The following is a 22,055-nucleotide window of genomic DNA, read 5'->3' on the forward strand; positions in this document are numbered from 1 at the left end:
AAGGGGCGGCAAGGCACCTTAGGGGCAGAGCACAAAGCGAAAGTAGAACTCAAACGAAGGGCACCAGCAGGAACATCCTCACCTTTCACCTGGGTCTGCAGCTGGGGGTTTATTTCTAACATCTTCTGATAACACTCTCTAGACTGGAAAGAAAGAAACAAGACCTTGACGAGTGGTCCGGGGGTAAAGGTGATTATTAAGAAAGACACCGGGTACCACAGGGCTAAGCTTCATGATCTCCTCCCAGCCTCCTCTTGCTCCCAGTGTAGGAGGCAGGCCTGGGGAGCACAGCGTGCATCTGACATTTTGTTTAGGTTTCTCTGGTTCTGCGGGGTGAGAGGTATTATTTCAGGGTTTATTAAAAAAAAAAAAAATAGTGTTGTCAGATACAGCCTGTGATGGAAAAATACCTAGCCCAAAATTCTCACGGATTGTGTCTGGTTGGGACAGGAGTAATCATAATGTAACTGCAAATGTTAGATACGATATTTGCACTGAGAGAGAACAGGAGACTACTTGTCAGGTAAGCCCATAAGGAGGAGGGATATAAATGGAGCAGAGTGATGCTGCAGAGTGATCCCTTAAAGCATGAGTCACATCATTTCACTCTTTCCCTCAAAAGCCTCCGATGGCTCCCAGCTCACTCAAAGTAAAAGCCAAAGCCCTTCTAAGAGCCTGGACAGCCGTAGGGAATTAGTCCCCTCCCATGCCCCCATCACTTGCCTGACCTCATCTCCTATCACTCTTCCCCAGCTATCCCTCTAACTGGACCACTCCGCCATTATATATCCACATGGCTTACTCACTTCACTCCCTTCCTTCCTTCAGAAAGGCCTTCCCTGACCACTCCATATGAACCCAATCTCACCTTTGCTGCTTCCTGATTTCATTTGCTTAATAACACTTATCACTGTCCAACAGACTACACATCTACTCATTTGGTTCCTGTCTTCCGGCCTCACCTATCCCAAGAACGTAAGTTCCATTTAGTCAAGGAGTTTGTCTTGTTTGCCACTATATTCCTATTGTCCAGGACAGTACCAGAAACATAGAAAGCATGTATACATGTTTGCTAAGTGAATTAATTAACTCAATGAATGAATGAGTGAACAGAACTTGGTGAACAGAACATTTTCTGTTTCCACTTTTCTATTATTTGACCTTACTAGAATAAGCCTGTATTACTTTTAGAAGTAAAATCCAACCAAGCAAAGAATGTTTAAAATGTACAATAGAAGTCCATTTCTTTAAAAAAAAAAAAATATTTTCTAAGTGGAGCGACATTCCACGTTCATGGATTGGAAAATTTAATATTTTTAAGATGGCAATATTCCCCAAATTCATCTACAGATTAAATGTAATCTCCATCAAAATTCCATCTGGCTTCTTTGCAGAAATTGAAAAGCTGATCCTAAAATGTGTATGGTAACTCAAGGGACCTAGAGTAACTATAACAATCTTGAAAAGGCAGAGCAAAGGTAGAAGGCTCACACTTCCCAATTTCAAAGTTTACTAAAGTTATAGGAATTAGGACAGTATGGTATAGGGATAAGAAGAGACATACAGACCAATGAAATAAAATGGAGAGTTCAGAAATACAACCATACATGCATTTATGATCAACTGATTTTTGACAAGGGTGCCAAAATCATTCCGTGAGAGACAGAATAGTCCTTTTAACAAACGGTGCTGGGATAACTGGATATCCACATGCAAAAGAATGAAATTAGATCCCTTCCTCACACCATATATAAAAATTAACTCAAAGTGGATCCAAGCTAAAGCCATAAAACAGAGGAAAACACAGAAGTAGATCTTGGATTAGGCAATGGTTTCTTATATATGACACCAAAAGTATAAGCAATCAAAGGAAAAAATAAATAATTTAGACTTCATCAAAATTAAAATTTTTTTGTGCTACAAAGGACACATGCAAGAAAGCAAAAGGACAACACAGAGAGTAAAAGAAAATATCTGAAAAATCATTTATCTGATAAGGAACTTGTATCCAGAATACATAAAGTACTGTTTACTTAATATAAAAATACAAATAACCTAATTAAAAAATTGGCAAAGCTGGGGCGCCTGAGTGGCTTAGTCGGTTAAGCGTCCGACTTTCGCTTAGGTCATGATCTCGCGGTTCGTGGGTTCGAGCCCCGCGTCGGGCTCTGTGCTGACTGCCAGCTCGGAGCCTGGGGCCTGTTTCAGTCTGTGACTCCCTCTCTCTCTGACCCTCCCCTGTTCACGCTGTCTCTCTCTCTCTCTCCTAGAAATAAATAAAACATTTAAAAAAAAAAAATTGGCAAAGGATCTGGAGATTATTCTCCAAAGAAGATATACAAATGGCCAATAAGCACATGAGAAGAGACTTAATGTCATTAGCCATCAAGAAAATGCAGATCAAAACAACCATGGGTTACTCTCTACACCCACTGGGATGGCTATAATCAAAAAGAAGTAATAAGTATTGCCCAGGATGTGTAGAAACAGAAGCCATAGCCTGCTGGTGGGCATGTAAAATGGTGTAGCCACTTTGGAAAACACTTGGCAGTTCCTCCAAAGGTTAGACATAGAGTTATGTAACAGAGCATTTCCACTCTTGGATAGAATATACTTGAGAGGACCATACACATGCCCACACAAAAACTTGAACATGAATGTTCATATAGTCCTAAGTGGAAATAACCCAAATGTTCATCAACCGATGAATGGATGAATAAAATGTAGCCTATCAATACAATGGAATGTTATTCAGCACTAAGAGGAATGAAGTCCTGATAGACGCTACAACATAAATGAACCTTGAAAACCTTATGCTACGTGAAAGAGGCCAGTCACAAAAGACTATCTCCTATATAGTTCTATTTATATGAAGAGTCTAGGCAAGTATAGAGACAGAAGTAGATTAGTGGCTGCCGCGGGGTGAGGTTGGGGTCGGGGGAAGGAGAGTGCTAATAATGGCTATAGAGCTTTTGGGGAGGTGACAAAAATGTTCTAAAGCTGAGTGTGGTGATGGCTGTACATCTCTGTGAACATGTGACAACCCACTGAACTGTATACCTTCCACAGATGAAGTGTCTGGTATGTGAATTATAGCTCAATAAAGCCACCATTCACAACATATAGTATCTTAGTCTGCCTATATATCTGCATGGTTACTTTTGAGTGGAGAGATTGCAAGTGAATTTTGTTTTCATCTGTTCTTCTCTCCAGAGACGCTTCTCTTGGCGCTGACGGAACACTGGTAAGAGGTATTGCAGAAGGGATTCCCACAGCAGGTGGGGATGCCACTCAACGTCCTTCCCAACTCAACACATCGTAAGATGTACCTTGGAAAATACTGTAAGGGGTGGATTAATATCTAGTCAGCTTGGAGGAACGTGGTCCTTCTCTGAGACAATCTGCAGCCTTGCTCTGGGATCCAACCAGCCCCTTCCATTCCTCTAAGAACTTACCGCACTGTAGTTCTTCAGGGCCAGGTGGGCCTTTCCCATGTGGAAATATGCTTTTGTGCATTTTTCATCACACTGCATAAAAGCGAATGAGTGATCAGATGTTTCAGAAGGTTTGAAGTCATTAGCCACCCCCCTCACCGCCTAGCTAATCGAGTTAAGGCAGAACTTTGGTTCTCAGCACGGCTACCAGGGTTGACAATTAAAACTTTTCTGTGCGTCTGCGACCAAACTAATTGGTGCCTGCAAGGAGCCTGCGTGCACATGTAAGCTCTCCATCAGATTAATTAATGACACTTGCCAGTTTTCATTTCCATGTAATGAGACTCAATCAGGAGACAAACCAGAAACCCTTAGTTGAGGAGAGCTCTCGACCTTGCCTCAACATGAAATCACCTGGGATGCTAATCAAAACCTGGAAGGCCAGGCTGAACCCCAGAGCAGTTAAATTACACTCCAGGGTAGGGCCCAGGCTCTCCGGGTGCTGTAAACAGGCGGCCAAGCTTAAGGACCACTGGTTTATCAGAAGAGAGAGCTGGGTCAACAGCTGAGGTTACATCTTCGCGGGTCTGGAGATAAAGCACACCCTACATCCTGGGAGCTTCTTATCACCTAAGATCAGGAGGGACGCCCCCTTCAAAAGGCAGGATGGGGATCGAAACTTACGGGAGACCGCGGCATTTGCGCAGGGGGCCCCTCACCTGCCCGCCCCTAATGATTACAACTCCAGAGGGACTGATCGGGCGCAAAGGCGTCAACTATAACTTCCAGCATCCAGCTAATCGAACCCTTTTCTGTGTGAGGCACTGTGTCAGGGATGCCCTCCGAGGGTCTAGACTTAAAGAGGCTGAGAGTGCAAGCTTAGGCACCTGCAAAGTCCTGGGGGAATCCTGGCCTGCCTCTCAGCAGAGGTGGGGTGTTGGCCAGGCCACCTAACTCTTGTGACACTCATTCTCCTCACGTGGAAAGTGAAGACAGTGACAGGGTCTCGCTCACAGGTTGTCGCGAGGAGGAAATGCGCGCGGACGCTCAGCGCGGCGCCGGCATCAGCGGCAGTGGCTACAACAACCGTTACAACAGCAGCTGCTGCCCGTTTCAGGGCAGGAGAGAGGCTTTGAAGCAAAGCCGAATAGTCCTGGAAGAGGCAACACTGTCCTATTTGGAGAGGCCATTAGAGATGCATTTTCACACTCATCATTTCCTGACGCGCTGAGCAAACGGCAGTAGTAAGTGATAGTGCATTAGAGTTCAGTCCTTACTGTGCGGCTCACACGAATTATCTCATATAATCCTTGAAACCACTCTATGAAGTCAATATAGTTATTATCCGCATTTTATAGATGAGGAAGCTAGGGGCTAGAGAGGTTCACGGTCGCATAGATACTAAGTGGCAGAGCTGGGATTTAAAATCTGGTCATCTGACTCCACCCCAAAGGCTTCAAATGACACCAAATCACCTTGAGAAAAGTGCCACAGCAGGTGAGGAGAGGGAGACCCACTCCAGAGAGGCCGGGTCTCACACGGAGTGTGCGAAGGAGGGATCCGAGCTGAGTCTCAAAGGCTGTGCAGAGGTGAAGAGAGGAGGGAGGGAGAAGGGGCCAAGTGAGGTCTGGGNGGGCCGGAGCGGGGCAGGGAGGGGCTGGAAGGGGTGAGTGAGCAGTGGCGGCCCGCAGGGAAGTCTGAGGGTGCCGCACAGCGCTGACCGGGGCGGAAAGGCAGCGGCCAGTGAGGAAACCAACATAGTGACGCAGAATGAGGGGCTGCATCTGTCTTGGTGGCGGAGGGGAGAGGACAGACGCCAGAGCTATGTCACAGATGACCGCGAGGAGGAGGATGTCAAGTCACGAGTTTGGGGTTCAGGTGCCTGGAAGACAGCACACGTCATGGACAGAGGTGGAAGTCAGGGCTGGTAGAGGGAAGGCTATGAGTCTGTTCCTAGACGCCTCATCTTTCTGGCGGTGCCAAGACCATGAGGGAGACCTGAGGCCTGCGAGGCGGAGACGGGAAGGAGGCCTGAGGGCCGGCTGGACCCAGGAGAGGAGACAAGAGCCTTGAAGGGGAAGCTGCAGAGAGAAGGCAGGGAGCCAGGGAGTGAAGCTTGGAGAATCCACAAAGGATGAGGTCGAGGGGGCAGGAAAGGGATGGTCAAGGGGAAAGTGGCAGCATAGCAGCCCACGAAAGCCGAATGTTCCCTGGCCCTTCACTGGCAGGGTCACAGAAGGGGGCAGAACACACTGGGAGCCTCAGAGCCCTGTCCGTGCGTCACAGAGAAGCGGCTTGGTCGTGACTCCTCTGGCCTGGCTGTGAGGGAAGTCCTCACTGACAGCCCCTCCCTCTCTGATCATGTGTCATCATTCACCAGGATTTCTCAGGTGAGCCCCAGATCCCATTAAAAGGAGTCCTGTTTTGGGGCACCTGCGTGGCTCAGTCGGTTAAGCATCTGACTTCGGCTCAGGTCATTATCTCGTGGTTCCTGGGTTTGAGCCCCGCATAGAGCTCTGTGCTGACAGCTTAGAGCCTGAAGCCTGTTTCAGATTCTGTGTCTCCCTCTCTCTGCTCCTCACCCACTCATGTTCTCTCTCTTTCAAAAAATAAAATAAACATTAAAAAAGATAAAAAGAGAAAGAGAGTCCAGTTTTCAGAGGACGAAGGATTTTATCATGCAGAAAGTGTTCCGCCAAGAAAGAAATGACTCTGCTCCTAACTAGAACCAGCTTTGCTGCCTTATCTTCCCTGACGAGGAACAGGAGTCTTGAAATATCATCACAAGAGCTTGTCTCTGCCAATTCAAAAGTGTTAAAAATCTTAAACGGGCATGAAAGTTACTAACACCGTTAATAATGGGACGGCACGGACATGCATTATTGATTTACTACCTTTAAAGAGTGAAACATTTAAATCACAGCTTTGCCACAGAGCCGGCTGGCACTGTTCGTCTTCAGCGCTCCGCACACACCTCCCCCAGTCCTCCAAGTGTCTACACAGCCTTTTCACCTGGGAGCCTCGCTGGGCAATTCACACGATTGGCTGGATGTCAGAGGTTTTTAAGGTCCGCTTTGCTGGGCCCACTCTGTCTTGGTTTTGCCATTAATTACACTGTGCTTCATTTAACACTTGGGAAAGGGCCAGCGTGCCACCCTGAATCAGCATGATGATCGTGTGACTACCTCTTTGGTCCTTTTCAGATCAGAACACATTCTCCTGGGAGCACCACTGGGAGATCGTTTCTCCCACAGAAGGGAGCAAGATCCACACCCAAGGGACTGTGGGGTTTCAGGTCCAGTAGAGAAGCTGTATGGAGTAGGGGTTCAGACACCAGCATATAGTAAGACCAACGCCAGCTACGCGATTCTGCTCAGGTCACTTTATTCATGTCCAAGGCTTGATCTCCTTGCCAGAAAAATAAGGATGACGGCGGTATTGAACAGAAAAGACGGTTGTGAGGTTCATGGCCAGCACACAGCAGACGGGGGCTTTTGCACTTGATCTTAGCCTGAGAAGCAATAAGTGGGGGCTTTCGCTGTTACTAGCATAACCGAGGAAAACATCCTTGCCTCTCTCTTCTCGTGTGGAGTGGGGGCAGAAAAGAAATCATGGGCACATAAAGTGACAAGACAGGCTGGGACCTAGGCTGGACCTAAGCTGTGACGTGCCGAGGTCATGAGCTCTGGGCAGCTCTTGTAACTTCAAGGCCGTCCCAGTGCAGCGGGACAGGGTTTGCCATTGCGCCCGATCTTCTAAGGGAAGAAGGAATCACGCACCCCCTGTCAGTTCTGGAGGATCCCGCGTGCTCTAGAAACCGTTATTCATCAAGGTGAGTTTCTAATTCACCCCAGTTCCCCTTGCTTACCTTGTCAATAAGAAATAAGGAAGGAGGTGTGGCCAACATACTGCCGTCAAAACACCCTCTTGTTTTGGGCTGCGCTCACTACCCCGGGGTGGGTGGGGGTGCTGAACCCGAGGGATCGGGGCCAGAACATAAACCTGGTGCCTCCTCCTGGCCCTTCAGTCTTACCTGATTATAAGTTATTGAAGATACTATGGTGATATTAAGACAAAGAGATACATTTCACGGAGTTTCACGGTAAAGCATGTATGTAACAAGAAAGGTCCTGCTCGCCCCTCTAGACCCTGCAGGGCCTCACTCTCCTCTGGTAGCAGCCCTGCTGTGAGGAGAGAAACAGTGCTTCCGGCCCTTCAGTTAAAGCCCCGACGACAGAGCGACTCGGTGGAGCGGAATGAAGCTAGTCATCTGAAATAACGTCCCTGAGAAGGATCATGATATTTCTCTTTTAAAAACTCTTGTACTATTTCCACCGCCAGTCCTCACCTCTCCTCACCTTAAATGGGCCATTTTGGCAGATATGGGAGGAAGGACTCTGCCTGGCCTCATGTGAGCTGCCTGAGCCCTGACTAGTCTCCAGGCTGAAGAGCAGGAATTCTGTCTGCCTCTCATTCCTCCGCAAAGACACCAAATTATTGGAGCTAGAGGAAAAGCACCAACTGATGAGGAAGGACAACACACAAGTTGCACTGCACACACAAGTTCCCGTGGTTGGTCCTAGAAAGAGGAGGCGTTACCACTGCCCCATGGAGTGGAGCTCGTGACGGCACGGAGGTAAAGGATGAGCCCTTGCAATGTAAACCTTGAAACACCAGCATCCACAGCACCTCTTGGGCGCACTTACTATGAGCTGGGTGCTCCATGTGCATCACCATGACCCTTACAACAATTCCGTTCATCCCATTTTATAGATGAGGAAACTGAGGCTCTGACAGCAGAGCTCATGGCCCACCATGAAACCCCGGCCGCTCCCCTCCATTCCCTTCAGGACCGAGATGCCGGGGCCGGCAGGCCAAATCCGTCATGTGGAAAATGATCCATCTTCTTACCTTCAGAGCCCACTCGCAATCCACCACGGCCTTCTGGAAGTCCCCGAGTTTCATATAAGCCTGTAATGACACAGACGGCTGCCGGTGATACATCATGCTGCAGCACGCGGTCTTCAGCTGACACAGAGAGCAGTCCAGCAGCAGAAGGGTGATGGCAGGGAACCAGTCCCTCCCCTCGTCAGCGGGGGCCCCGGCAGAAAACGGAGGGCACACGCACACCAGGGGACTTAACAGAGGGACACTCACAAGGTGAGGGCAGGGCTCGGAATGGCACCGAACCGCAGGTCTAGCAGCAGAGCACAGCCGTTACCGCTGCCAGGGAGGGGGAGGAGGACAGCCACGGACAGGCGGGAGCGCACGGGAGTGCGGACGGCACTGCCTCGCGGGAGCATCAATACCCCGCTCTCCTTTCCTCCTTCCTCCTGGTCTCGCTGGTCGAACCCATGCCAGCTAGAACGCTGGACAGTCAGGGGGCCAGTCCACCGAGGCCGGCCCCCCGGGGCACAGAAAGCAGGGAGGAGGAGGGTCCAGAAAGGCAAGAGAAAATACACAGTACACTAAACACACCTATGGGAAGAGCTGGCTTCTAGAGTCTACCTGACTGTGGATGTTCCAGGAGGAAACCAAATGGTAGAGGAACCAAAAAGGTGATAATAAGTGTTGGCGAGAATGTAGAGAAACCAGAACTCTCATACACAGCTGGTGGAGACGTGAAGTGGGGCAGCCACTTTGGTAGACAGTCTGGCAGTTCTTCAAACGGTTGAGCGCAGAGTTACCATATGACCCGGCCACTCCTGGGTGTGCGCATGCCCAAGGGGACTGTCAACATATGCACACAACCACCTGTGCATAAGTGTTCACAACAGAAAGGCAGAAACAACTCAAATGTCCATCCGCTGATGATGGATAACTAAAGCGTGGCCCAGCCATCCAGTGGGGTATTATTTGGCAATAGAAAGGAATGAAGCACCGACACATAGCACAACATGGATGAGCCTTGAACACACGTTACATGAAAGAAGCCAGACACAAAAGGAAAAAATATGCATGACTCCATTTATATGAAATGTCCAGAGTAGGCAGACGTATGGAGACAGGAAGCTGATTCATGTGTAGGGGTGCACACGAGTGCTGGGGTGGGGGGCAGGGGTGCATGGGAGGGCTGGGGNCTGAGGGGTAGGGGTGCGCTGGAGCGTGGGGCTGGAGGGACTACTTAAAGTGTATAGGGTTTCTTTTTGAGATCATGAAAATGCTCTAAGACTGCTTACGGTGAAGGCCACATAAATGCCAATACACTAAAAACCACTGATCTGTACACTTTCAATGGGTGACTTGCATGTTATGTCAATTATATCTCAACAAAGCTGTTACTAAAGAAAATATGAAGACAAAGTTCTGCTTCTTTCCTCATAAGTGCAGCAAGAAGGAGGGGATCTAGGAAATGAGCTGCCATTTAGCAGTCAGACCAACACTATGATCCATCAGTGCCAAATGCCCTGGGGGCCTCTTCTGGGACCTCCCCCCCCCCCCCCCACCGAATTCTTGATTTTGAAAATCAAGAATTGAGTCAGAATCCAGGGATCCACTCCATCGAAACTGAATTCAGTTCACTTATAGTTTCAAACAACTAGTGGCCTATAAACTAACAAAGGGCTGCCCGACAGGGAGTGCGATGGCCACCACACCCCCGAATTCATTACTGGACACGACAGGTGCTCAAGAGATCCTGATCAAGCTGAACTAAACAGACTTGAAGCACTCTGCTCTTGGAACCTTCCTAGGAAGCAGCAATGATCACTCTGGTGTCAAAAAGGAAAGCCAGGCATTTGGAGAACAACTCAGTCACCCAAACTAGAGCCCACAGACATGTAGGTCTGCCCCCTAAAAAAAACCTGTACCGGGCCCCGTGACATTCTTATTGATGACTCTGAGCAGATATTTACATGGTCAAGACAAACCTGGAGCCAGTGGTATAAGTCACGGGGGATCTAAGCACTCACCCCACGAGAGGGGGGAGCAGGCAAGAGCCAGCTAATGAAGTTGAGCAGTGCAGCGATTTGCTCCGCTGGAAAGGAAGCCGCTGAACGGTGCTTTCATTGGCTCAGGCTCTGTACTAATTGAAGATGACGACTCCTTGAACTGTCTGTTCCACAGAGCACCATGCTTTCCCCCAGGGTTTGGGGCTTCATTTGAAAGTCAGATGATGTGAGGAGGACACTAGCGTCCTTGCAGACAAAGGTGGCCACAATTCTGCCACATTGTTATCCAGGAGATACACCGACTCTGAAAATGCACACATGGGCTTCAGCAATTTCTCTCCACAGCCTTTTGCTTTTCCTTTCTTTTTCTTTTCTTTTCAAGGCTTGGATTCAACACCCTATAAATTCGCTGTTCTCTTTTGCTTTTCCACATCTTAAAAAGAACTACTTTCCCAAATGGCAATTAAACTCCTGATTGATCTAAATTATGCCAGCAACCTATTGATCATAACATTAGCTCCAGGAGAAACACAGAGCGATGAAAGGCTGCATTTTTTTCTCTAGCAAGCAGCCACACTCAATTCGCAGGGTCCTTATTAAGTGTTTTGGAACACTGAATGCAAACAGGGGAGGCGTTTTAAAAATAGCCAGTGTGATTTGGTGATTCTTAACACCAGGCAGCATACTCTGAATAACCTTTCTCTTGGGGGAAAGCTGGGAGGGATTACTTCCCCAAAGCTTTTCATTACATTTACTTATTTTTATCCACACTCATTCTTAATGTGATTCTCCAGAACTAATCAACGTGCTGCTTAGGCTCGAGTACAGTAAAAACGTAACTAATTTAGATGGATCGCGGTACAGACCATCTGAATTAGATAAAAGTCTGAATTACATAACATTTTAAAAGCAATTCAATTTTACTGCTTTCAAATAACTTCCAAGTAACAAGACTGCAAAAGCATCAATAGGTAAATGTTTTGGAGACCAAATCTGGTGACAAGTAAAAAGGAACTGTAATTATTACATTAATTGCTTGCATTTGAATACTTCTTCCAAAGCGTCAAGAGAAACTTAATTCCCCTAAATGGACTTATTGTGCCTCCAGTGTTATGTAACTTAGCAAGGATTTATTAAACATGTATTATAAAGAAAGCACTGGCGGGGGGGTGGGGGGAAGTATATGGAAAAGTGTATAATCTTGTGAGCGTGGTACAATGCACACCGTTAAATCAATCTCTGGCCGTTTTGTTGACCAGTTCACTCCCTTCCATCAATTTTTCTCTGGAAATGGGGCGAGGCAAGTGATCCGCAACCCTAACGTGATATGTCCAAACTGCTGAGCTGCTGAGGCAACGGTGTGCCTGGGTGCCTGGATTCATTCCTCGTGAAATCACTAGCACTTCCCAGACTTGTTGGCCTCCAAACGTCCTGTCTCTTGCTTTCAGTGCCTCTCAACCCACCACACAGGACGTGCCTGATCCCGAGTTACAGGAACTGGAGCTGATGAGGCTCCGCCGCGTCCTGTTCCTCTGGTCAAAGACATGGCGTCAAGCGCCCCTAACACAGCTCCTGCTGACATCTCCTGACCGGCGGATAATCGTGCCCAAGTCCGCCGCCTTTTCAAGGCCTCACAGAGAGCTCTGCGAAACAGGCTCAAGTGCTTTTCAAAGACAGGCCACAGGGGACGTTTCTGTTTTCAGCTGAGACCTAACAACCTTGTCCCTTCCCTCCGTAGCAGGTGATAAACGTCCGGGGTATCACGACGCCGAGCTCATGGGATATAAAACTGAGGTTTTAGGGAGCTCAGAAACTCAAAGTTTCCGGGAAATTGGGTTGAGGCCCATCAGCCAGCTTTCCAGTTGCTCCCAGTCACGGAAGAATCTTGGTCCAACAGGAGCTGACAGAGTAGGAAAGTAAGCCTGAGGGGTTCAGGCTACCGGCCAGAGGGGGCTGGACGGGCCCGGTGACGGCAGGACCCAAGGCTCACAGGCCGTTTCTCTTTCCCGTTTTACCGTCCGTGGGGGGCGGGAGCGGACTCTGACCTCGGACAGGGCAAGTCACCCTTCCACCGCTTCAAGACGGCAGCTGGAAACGACCACGGTGAGAGCGCGGACACCGTGGGGGGCAGCAAACGCTCCACTGGAGGCGGCTGCCCCCGCACCCCCACCAGAGCTGGCCGCCGGCACCATCAGGCCTCGTCTCGGCTTCCCGACTCGGGGGCTGCTGTCCCCCGGGGAGGCGCCACGCAGGCACCGCCGGCTCACTGACCTGGGCTCGGTTGGTGTACAGCACCTTCATGTCCCTGAGCTTCTCCAAGCCCTCGCTGTAGCACAGGACGGCCGCTTCGTAGTCGCCCCTGGCGAACGCTCTGTTCCCCCTTTCTTTCAGGGCTGGGAGAGTGAGAGCCACACAGTGAGCTCTGCCCACACACCCCAAGTTCTCTGACACCGTGCGCCCCTGGCTCCGCGACCCGGCTCCACCCGCCCAAAGGAGACCATTCCTCAGCAGACATTTCGGGATCAACCTCTTTAAGGATTTTTTTCTCCTGCAAACCTATCCCCAAGTCTCCCAAGTAGCTCCTCCAAAAAATAACTGTTTCTGGGGCACGTGGGTGGCTCAGTCGGTTAAACGTCCGACTCTTGATTTCAGCTCAGGTCCTGATCTCACGGTTTGTGGCTTCAAGCCCTGCGTTGGGATCTACGCTGACCGCACAGAGCCTGCTGCTCTCCCTCTCTCTCTCCCTCTCAAAATAAACTTTTAAAAAAGTACTTAAGGAAACAAACGTTTCTGCCTCAAAACGCAGGACGTCTCCAAGCTTACCACAGAGGCCGAGGCTAACAGTCGGTGTCTCACCGAGGGCCAGGGGAGGCATTTCCCTGGTTCTATTCAGATGTGCGGTGCACACCGCCGGGGACACAAAAGTGCCCAACGCGTGTGTCCCTCCAACGCACACACAGCCCCGTCTCTCTTCCCCTCTCCTCTCCCTTCTCACATCTGCATTTCCTGGTTTCATTCTTCTTTTTCACTCTTCCTCGGTGCCTCAGGCCGGCCCTTCCCTTCCGCCCTCCCTACTGACCCTTCAGCGCGCCTCGGCCTGATCTGGGAGTTCGGTCCCTGGGCTTTCGAAAGATGTCTGGCTGCGGAGCCTGATGGAGGGCTCTGCCCTGTTGCCTGCCTGCTGCGGCAGGGCCTGGGGGCGGACGGCACTGGCCTCTGCCTGGCCAGGCCCTGCTGTCTCAAGCCCCTCACGCGGCCCCCCCCCCCCCGCCCCCGGCCNATATCAGCAGACCAGCTCATGCTCTTTCTGGCACAAATCATCCCAGCTCTCAAAAAGTGAAGACTGACAGTTACCATCTGCTAAGACTTTGTTCTCCCGTCTTCTCCTGGCGCGTTCCTGTGCGTCCAATTCCATCGATGCCAGGAAGGCTTCTGACAGCGAGTAATTTCAGATATTAAAGAGAAAAATCCAAATACTATAATCAGTTCCTTAGCTCAAATTCAGAAGAAAGCTTCTTTAGAGATTTAGAGCCACACATCTCATGCATATATATGTAGGCAGGCACGCACACACACACACACACACACACACACACACACACATTCTGAGGCAATGAAAATGACATTTTCTTAATTTGACATTAAGCGGTAATCTGCGGGATGTATTATTATACATGATGGCTATGTCTGTGCTTCAAATTTGAATTATGCCTTTTAAAAGAGTTTTTCTTGAAAGGTAGACTTTATTGTTCCTTTTAGCATAATGAGCTTCTGAGCTGGGCAACAGAGGAGCTACCCGGCTCCCTTCGGCAGCTAAGAATAAATTGGTAGATACAGACTCACTGAATTCCGTTTAGAAGAAACGGTCTAGGAGAAATGACAGAAAAGCCTGTCCTCTGACCACTAGTAGGAGAACTAGCTGATCAGCAGGCTTTTGTCCATGGGTTGTTTGTAAGCCCAGAGGCTATAACTTAAGGGTCTGGAAGCTATAATCTATAAACACTGATCCTAAATGAATAATACACATTTGGAAGAGAGATGCTGGCCTTACCTGTGCTTATTTCATCGGTATTCTGCAGGTACGGGTCATCATAAAAACAAGGAAACAAATTTCAGAAACCACTCTGATTTAGGCAGATATAAAGCAAGAACGTGAATCCTTTACAAGTAGGGGGGTAGGGTTGTTTCCTCTAACCATCGGTAATGAAGGGCCCCCAATTCGGAAGGCTTGCTTTAAATTAATTCTGATAAAGCCTAAGGTTGTTACGGGGTAAGCAGGTTGGGACCCCAGCCGTGGCCGTCTGAGCTGGAAACACAAGACTGGATACATTACCTTAACAGTACACCTTAGATAGGCTCACAGGCTCAGGAGGTAGAGGGGACAAGGTTTCATTAAAATAAACCCATTGTTTACAGATAACTCAGGATGACAAAGGGAAAAAAAAAAAGCAAAGTTTATATTTCCTTGTGGAAAATACATCTAGCGAATCTAAACACCAAAAGCCCACTTTGGTCTCGAGAGGCAGTTTGAGATTAAACCACCGCTACTCTGCTTTAGCCCAGACCTCTTCTCTGTACCTGCTATCTAACTCCAAAATAGAAAAAGAAACCTGGGTAGGAGCTTGCGGAGGGCTGATCACGGTCTTGCTCAGGGTGGTCCGGCATCCATCCTCCTCTCGGACCTCCTCCGTAAACAGCAGTCTCTTCTCCGTCTCCAGGACCGCTCTCTCTTGTACAACTGGGTCATCGGAATTCATCCCCTGAATTAAACTGGCTGCAGGAGAAATCAGATGCGAATCATTCACACGAGGTCTTCAGACAGAAAGCCTCCGTTCACTAGGCAGGACGGGGTAGCATATGCAAGGGGCAGAACTGCTGTTTCTCCGGCTTTAGGGGCAGATGACTGACGTACAACACCGTGTTAAGTTTAAGGTTCACAGTGTGACGCTTTGATCCACGGACGTGCTGTGAAGTGATCCCACAATAAGGTCAGTTAACACAGCCATCTCCTTAGGTAATTACAATGTTCATGTGTGTGCTGGGAACGTTTAAGATCGACTCTCTTAGCACGTTCCAAGTATAAAATACAGTGACTACAGCCACCATGTTGTACATCAGATCCCCGAACTTCCTCATTTTAAAACTGAAGTTTGTACCCTGTGGCCAACATCTCCCCATTTCTTTGTTTTCCCTCCAGTTTTATTGAGAAGTCACTGACATACATCACTGTATAAGCTTCAGGCGTCCTGCGTGATGGATGGATTTATGTATGTTATGAATGACAGAACTGGTTCTGTTAGGCACCCTCCTACACTGTTGGTGGGGATGTGAATGGGTGCAGCCCCTCTGGAAAACAGTGTGGAGGTTCCTCAAAAAATCAACAGTAGAACTCCCTTATGACCCAGCAATAGCACTCCTAGGAATCTACCCAAGGGATACAGGAGTGCTGATGCATAGGGGCACATGTACCCCAATGTTCACAGCAGCACTCTCAACAATAGCCAAAACACGGAAAGAGGCTAAGTGTCCATCCACGGACGAATGGATCAAGAAGATGTGGTTTATCTATACAATGGAATACTACATGGCAATGAGAAAAAACGAAATCTGGCCATGCGTAGCAATGTGGATGGAACTTGAGGGTGTTATGCTGAGCGAAATAAGTCAGGCAGAGAAGGACAGATACCATATGTTTGCACGTATAGGTGGATTAGGAGGAACTTAACGGAGGACCATGGGGGAGAGGGAGGGAGGCAAACCATGAGAGACTCTTGAATGCTGAGAACAAACTGAGGGCTGATGGGGGTGGGAGAGAGGGAGAGGGGGGAGATGGGCATGGAGGAGGGCACTTGTGGGGAGGAGCACTGGGTGTTATATGGAAACCAACTTGACAATAAACTATTTAAGAAATAAAATGATTTTTTCCTAGCTTTATTGAAATATAATTGACAGATAAAAACTGTATATATTTAAGGTGAAAAAAAAAGAACTGATTCCGTTAATATCTATCTTTTCTTATAGATGGGATAAAAAAAAAGAAAAAGGAAAAGATTCCCACCATGTGATGAGAACTCTTAGAATTTACTCTCTTGACAACACTCCTATCCATCCTACAGCAGTGTTAATGGTGTTATACATCACACCCCCGGCACTGACCGATCTTATAACTGGATGTTTGTGCTTTTGACTCCCTTCCTCCAACTCCCCCTCCCACACCCTCAATCTCTGGTAGCCACAAATCTGGTCTCTTTCTGACTTTTTTTCTTTTCTTTTCTTTTTTTTTTTAAGATTCCCTATATAAGCGAGATCACAGAGTACTTGTCTTCTCTGACTTATTTTACTTAGCATTATGCTTTCAAGGTCCACCCATGTTGTCACAAATGGTAGGATTTCCTCAGTTTTTATGACTGAATAACACCCCCTTGTTTATGTATGCCACAATGTCATTATCCATTCATTCACCGATGGGCACTTAGGCTGTTTCCACGTCATGGCTATTGTAAACGATGCTGCTGTGTACGTGGGCGTACAGATACCCAGTTAGTGTTTTCATTTCCCTCGGATAGATTCCCCAAAGTGGAATTACTGGATCCAATGGCATTTGTTTTTAATTTTTTGAGGAACCTCCATACCATTTTCCACAGTGGCTGCACCGGTTTACATTCCTACCGACTGTGCACAGGACTCCCTTTTCTCTATAACCTCGCCAACATCTGCTGACAGCGACTCTGAAAGGCGTGCAGTGGTGTCTCAGTGTGGTTTTAATTTGCATGTCCCTAATGACTAGTGACACTGAACATCTTTTCATGTGCCTGTTGGCCTTTCATATATTTCTTTGGAGAAATGTCTATTTGGGTTCTTTGCCCATTTTTTAATCAGGTAATCTGGCGTGTTTTGTTTTTTGCTGTTGAGTTGTTTGAGTTCTTTATATATTTTGGATATTAACCCCTTATCAAATACATGGTTTGCAAATAGCTTTTCCCATCCCTTAGATTATCTCTCCCCATTTCTTAAAGACGGTTCTGAATGGAAAGCAAAAGCTAGAGCAATTAGAACCAATGAGAAAAAATTAAGATCAGGATTTGTTTTCCCTGGAAGGTGCTGCAGGAGAATTTCTCCATGGCCTTCAAATTGCAGTTTTAAGCTCCTTATTTAATTCAATGACAGTTTACGGAGAGCTTATTATGAGTCAGATATTATGCAGAAGGTCCTCGATAACGACGATGAATAAAAAAGATGCTGACTTTTGAAGAGCTTCCAATCTTGTGTGGGAGACAAACAGGTACATTCAGCAGCCTGAGATCGCAGAACAGCCCTTAGAGTCACCCTTCTGGGTCTTCACTTCACGGCCCCCTCAGCTTACAGCCCCGCGGTCCATCCCTAGGCCACCATGCGGCCCACATGCTGCCCTCCCCTGCCCTCCCACCTGCCACACAAAATCCAACTCCAAATCCAACTCGGCACTTCTCTGGGCCTCTGTGAAGGGCGCGGCGCACTGAGAGAGAACACAGGGACACCGGGGAGACCTGGCCCTAACTCGCCCGCCCTGTCCAGGATGCTCGGCAATCCAACTGCTGCCCCGGTTCCAACGTGAGCTTCTCCCCAGTCCAGCATGCCATTCTGACACCGGCTGGGCATTCTACAATTCAGCTGAGTTCTGACATGACCTACCTGGGACAGTGTCAGATCCCACAGCTTAGAGGCCCGGTCCTCCCCACCTCCCACTTCGGATGTTAGCTGCAAGCCCAGATTGTCACCTGTGCTTCAGACCGAACATCTATCCATCAGAGGGCCCCACGACCTCCTCTCCTCTGGTTTGATTCACTGGCTAGAGCAGCTTACAGAACTTAGAGGAACGTTTCACTTACTAGATTACCAATCCGTCACAAAAGGCTGTACTCAGGAAGAGCTGGATGGAAGGGGTTCGTAGGGCAGGGGTGTGGGAAGGAGGCGGGAGCATCCAGGCTCTCTGAGCACACCCCTCTCCCAACACCTTCATTGTCCACCAACCTGGAAGCTCCCTGATCTCGGTCCTTTTGAGTCTTTATGGAGGCATCAGTACATTGGCCTGATCGATTAAAAGTCACTGGCCATGGGTAATCAGTTCAACCTCCAGCCCCTCTCCCCTTCCCAGAGGGTTGGGGTTGGTTTCCCTGGCAACCAGCTCCCATCCTTAGCTACCAAAAGTCACTCATTAACATAAGCTCTGGTGTGACTGAAAGGGGTTTGTCATGCATATCAGGATGTCTTTGCCTTGTCACTTAGGAGCGCCCAGGGGTTGAGGAGTTCTGTGCCAGGCACAGGGACGAGGAACAAACAGGTGTTTCTTATTATAAGTCAACAGGTGTTTCTTATTATAAGTCACAGTATCAGGGTGACTGGGTGGCTCGGTTGGTTAAGAGGCCAACTTTGGTTCAGGTTATGACTCACGGTTCATGAGTTCGAGCCCCATGTCGGGCTCTGTGCCGACAGCTCGGAGCCTGGAGCCTGCTTCGTGTTCTGGGTCTCACTCGCTCTCTGCCCCTCCCCAACTCATTCTGTCTCTGTCTCTCTCAAAAAATGAATACACATTTTAAAAATAAATAAATAAATAATAAATCACACTATCACACCCACTAAGTCATCCTTTCCTTCTCTCAAGGACTTTAAAAATACTGCCTCCCATCAAGGGAGTGTGCACTGTTGGTGGCAATGCAAACTGGTGAGGCCATGGTGGAAACCAGTTTGGAGGGTCTTCCAAAAATTAATAGCAGTGGGGCGCCTGGGTGGCTCAGTCAGTTGAGCGTCCGACTTCGACTTGGGCCATGATATCACTGTTCATGGGTTCAAAACCCGCGTCGGGCTCTGTGCTGACAGCTCGGAGCCCTGGAGCCTGTCTCTGGATTCTGTGTCTCCCTCTCTCTGTGCCCTTCCCCTGCTTGCACATGCTCTCTCTCCCTCTCTCTCTCAAAAACAAACATTAAAAAATTTCTAAAAAATCAATAGCAGTAATTGCCATCTGATCCAGTCATTTCACTACTGGGTACTCACCTAAAGAAAACAGAACACTGATCTGAAAAGCCAGAGGCAGCCCGTGTTTATTAGCGCTGTTTACAAGAGCCAGGCGCGGAGTGTTACTCAGCGACAAGCGAAACCATGCCATCTGCAGTGTCCCGGGGGGGGGCCGGCGAGTGCTACGCCGAACGGCATGAGCCAGTCAAGAGAAAGACAAATACCACACAGTCTCTTCACTCAGGTGGAATTTAAGAACAAAACGAATGTACGAGCAAAGAGAAGACAGAGACGGAAAACCCGACTGTGGGGAGCAGGGAGCAGAGTGGCGGCCGCCACCATCCGCCGGCCCGTCCCGAATTCGGAGCTGCTGTCATCCTCAGGGCCCTGCTGGCCAGCTTCTCCCCCCGGGCACTCCTGCTCTCTCCCACGTTCTAAGTACCGTCTCCACCCGCTGCCCCCGGCACGGGGGTCCCCTCACATGCGCAAGGCCAGCTGTCCCCTGAACCCCTGCACCGTGACGTCCGACTCACCGGCCGGGCTGCGCGCCGTCTTCACCCCGAGGCTCTGCTTCCTCCAAACGCCTCTAGCAGACAGCGAAACACCCACCTGGCAGTTGACCCAAAACTTTTGGGACTCACTTTTTTAAAATGTATTTTGATAGAGAGAGATAGAGAGAGAGAGAGAGACAGAGAGAGCACGAGGGAGAGGCAGAGAGACAGGGAGACAGGGAATCCCAAGCAGGGTCCGCGCTGCCAGCGCAGAGCCCGATGCAGGGCTTGATGCAACGAATTGAGAGACCATGGCCTGAGCAGAAACCCGGGGTCGGATGCTCAGCTACCTGAGGGCTCACTTGTGGGTTTTCACTCTCCCTCCACCTCACAGCCATCAAACTCTAAAGGTCATCAGGTAGATGCTAAATAGATGCCAAATCCATGTCCCTGTGCCCGGTGCTGCTGCTCCAGGTCTACACTGAGCTGACTCGTCCCCCGGTGCCGTGACAGCCTCCTGACTGGTCTCCCAGCACCCACTCTCCTGTCCCCTCGTATCTACACCCACACTGTGGCCAGAGAGACCTAAGGTGCAAATCTGATTGCGTTCCTGTGCTGAGTCCACTCTCCGAAGGCTTCCCACTGCTCTCGGGGTAAACGCGAATCCCACCTTGTGGCTCCCAAGGTCTTCCCTGACCCGGCCTTTCTGGACTCACATGAGAGCCTGCTCTCCGTGATCCCTCCCTCCAGCCACATGCTGCTATTTATGCCTTCAGTTTCCCAGAAGTACCTTGTTCCTTCTTAACTCCCAGCTTTCCTGCTTACATTCCCCCCACTCAGAATATTCCCTCACCTTCTCCCCAGTGCCCGAGCCCTACCCACACTTCAGGTTTCTGCTTAAATCCCATGCTTTAGGGAAGCCTTCTAAAGCCCCTGGGTGGAAGTGTGGCCCCCACTCCGTTCCTATGTGGCCCCCGTGTGGGTGTATTGGCAGAGAGCCTTTAAAGGTGGAATTTGGGTTAAATAGGGGACACTTGGGTGGCTCAGTTGGTTAAATGGTTAAATGTCCGGCTCTTGGTTTCAGCTCAGGTCATGATCTCATGGCTTTGTGGGTTAGAGCCCCGTGTCAGATGGGCTCTATGCTGGCAGTGGAGAGCCTGCTTGGGATCCTCTTTCTCTCTCTCTCTCTGTCCCCCCACTCGCTCTGTCTCTGTCTCATTCAAAATAAATAAATAAACTTAAAAAGGTTAAATGAGGCCCTGAGGATGGGTCACTGAACAACGGGACCAACAGCCTTATAAGAAGAGAAAGTGATGCCGGGGATGCAGCCACATGCACAGAAAAACGACCCTGTGAGGACGTCGCGAGAAGGCGGCCATGTCCAAGCCAAGGAGAGAGGCCTCAGGAGAAACCAAATCTGCCGACACCTTAATCTTGGACTTCCAGCCTCCACAACTGTGGCAAGTAAACTTCTATTGCTTAAGCCATCCAGTCGGTGGTAACAAGGTGGTATTTTGTTACAGCAGCGCAACCAGACTGATACAACTTGTCAACCGAGTTACAATCTCTTGTACTTTCAAATCTCAAATCTCCCTTCGTATACACATCACACTGGAGATTACTTGTGTAGTATCTGCTCTCCCTACCGCACTCTGGACATCCTAAAGGAAGGAAAGTCCTTGTTATCGTTACCGTGCTCTCTGGTGCCTAGTAATACTCAGCACATAGCGAGGGCCCGGGAAAGGAGTGCAAAGAATCCACACAGGTGGCTATACAAATTGAAACAAATTACAAATGAGATAAAATTAGAAATTGAGTTCCTGGGTAGTGCTAGCCACATTTCAGATGCCCGACAACCGCATGCAGTTACTGGCTGCCATGGGGGACAGTGCAGACTAGGGGACGTTTCCACCAGCACAGAAAGTTCTGTCGGTATAAATGGTACCTGCACGAACTGGGGGGCGTGAATGGGCCAGTAAAGACAGATGGGGAGGGAGGCAGAGCGAAGGTCAAAGGCCACATACAGAGCGTAAGCCACCAGGGTGCGGGTGGGGGAACCAGAGTGTAAGGAAGGGAGAGGCGAGAGGTAAGGACAAGGTCATGGGAGGGCTGAGTCCCCGATGAGAGCTTGGAGTTTATTGTGGCTGCGGAGAGAATCCAAGCAGAGAAGTGTCTGGGTCAGATTTGCATTTTTAGATACATTTCTCTGTGGGGAGCGCAAGCCTGGAGGCAGGAAGAGCAATCGGGGG

General features: G+C 49.0%; 1 protein-coding gene across 2 annotated transcripts in view; it reads right to left on the reverse strand.

Annotated features, from left to right (window-relative positions):
- Positions 1-22,055, reverse strand: part of TTC12 (tetratricopeptide repeat domain 12) — a 43,132-nt gene that overhangs the window by 19,018 nt on the left and 2,059 nt on the right. For both annotated transcript variants that reach the window (XM_077780526.1, XM_077780527.1), the window contains exons 2-8: positions 14,935-15,098; positions 14,376-14,397; positions 13,679-13,756; positions 12,596-12,717; positions 8,346-8,405; positions 3,456-3,527; positions 83-143 (exon numbers count right to left, since the gene is read on the reverse strand). In XM_077780526.1, coding sequence (XP_077636652.1) covers positions 83-143; positions 3,456-3,527; positions 8,346-8,405; positions 12,596-12,717; positions 13,679-13,756; positions 14,376-14,397; positions 14,935-15,098 — 579 coding nt within the window. The remainder of the gene's footprint in view (positions 1-82; positions 144-3,455; positions 3,528-8,345; positions 8,406-12,595; positions 12,718-13,678; positions 13,757-14,375; positions 14,398-14,934; positions 15,099-22,055) is intronic.

The sequence above is a fragment of the Crocuta crocuta genome, unplaced genomic scaffold, assembly GCF_008692635.1.
Source record: "Crocuta crocuta isolate KB4526 unplaced genomic scaffold, BGI_CrCroc_1.0 scaffold374, whole genome shotgun sequence".
Lineage (NCBI taxonomy): Eukaryota > Metazoa > Chordata > Mammalia > Carnivora > Hyaenidae > Crocuta > Crocuta crocuta.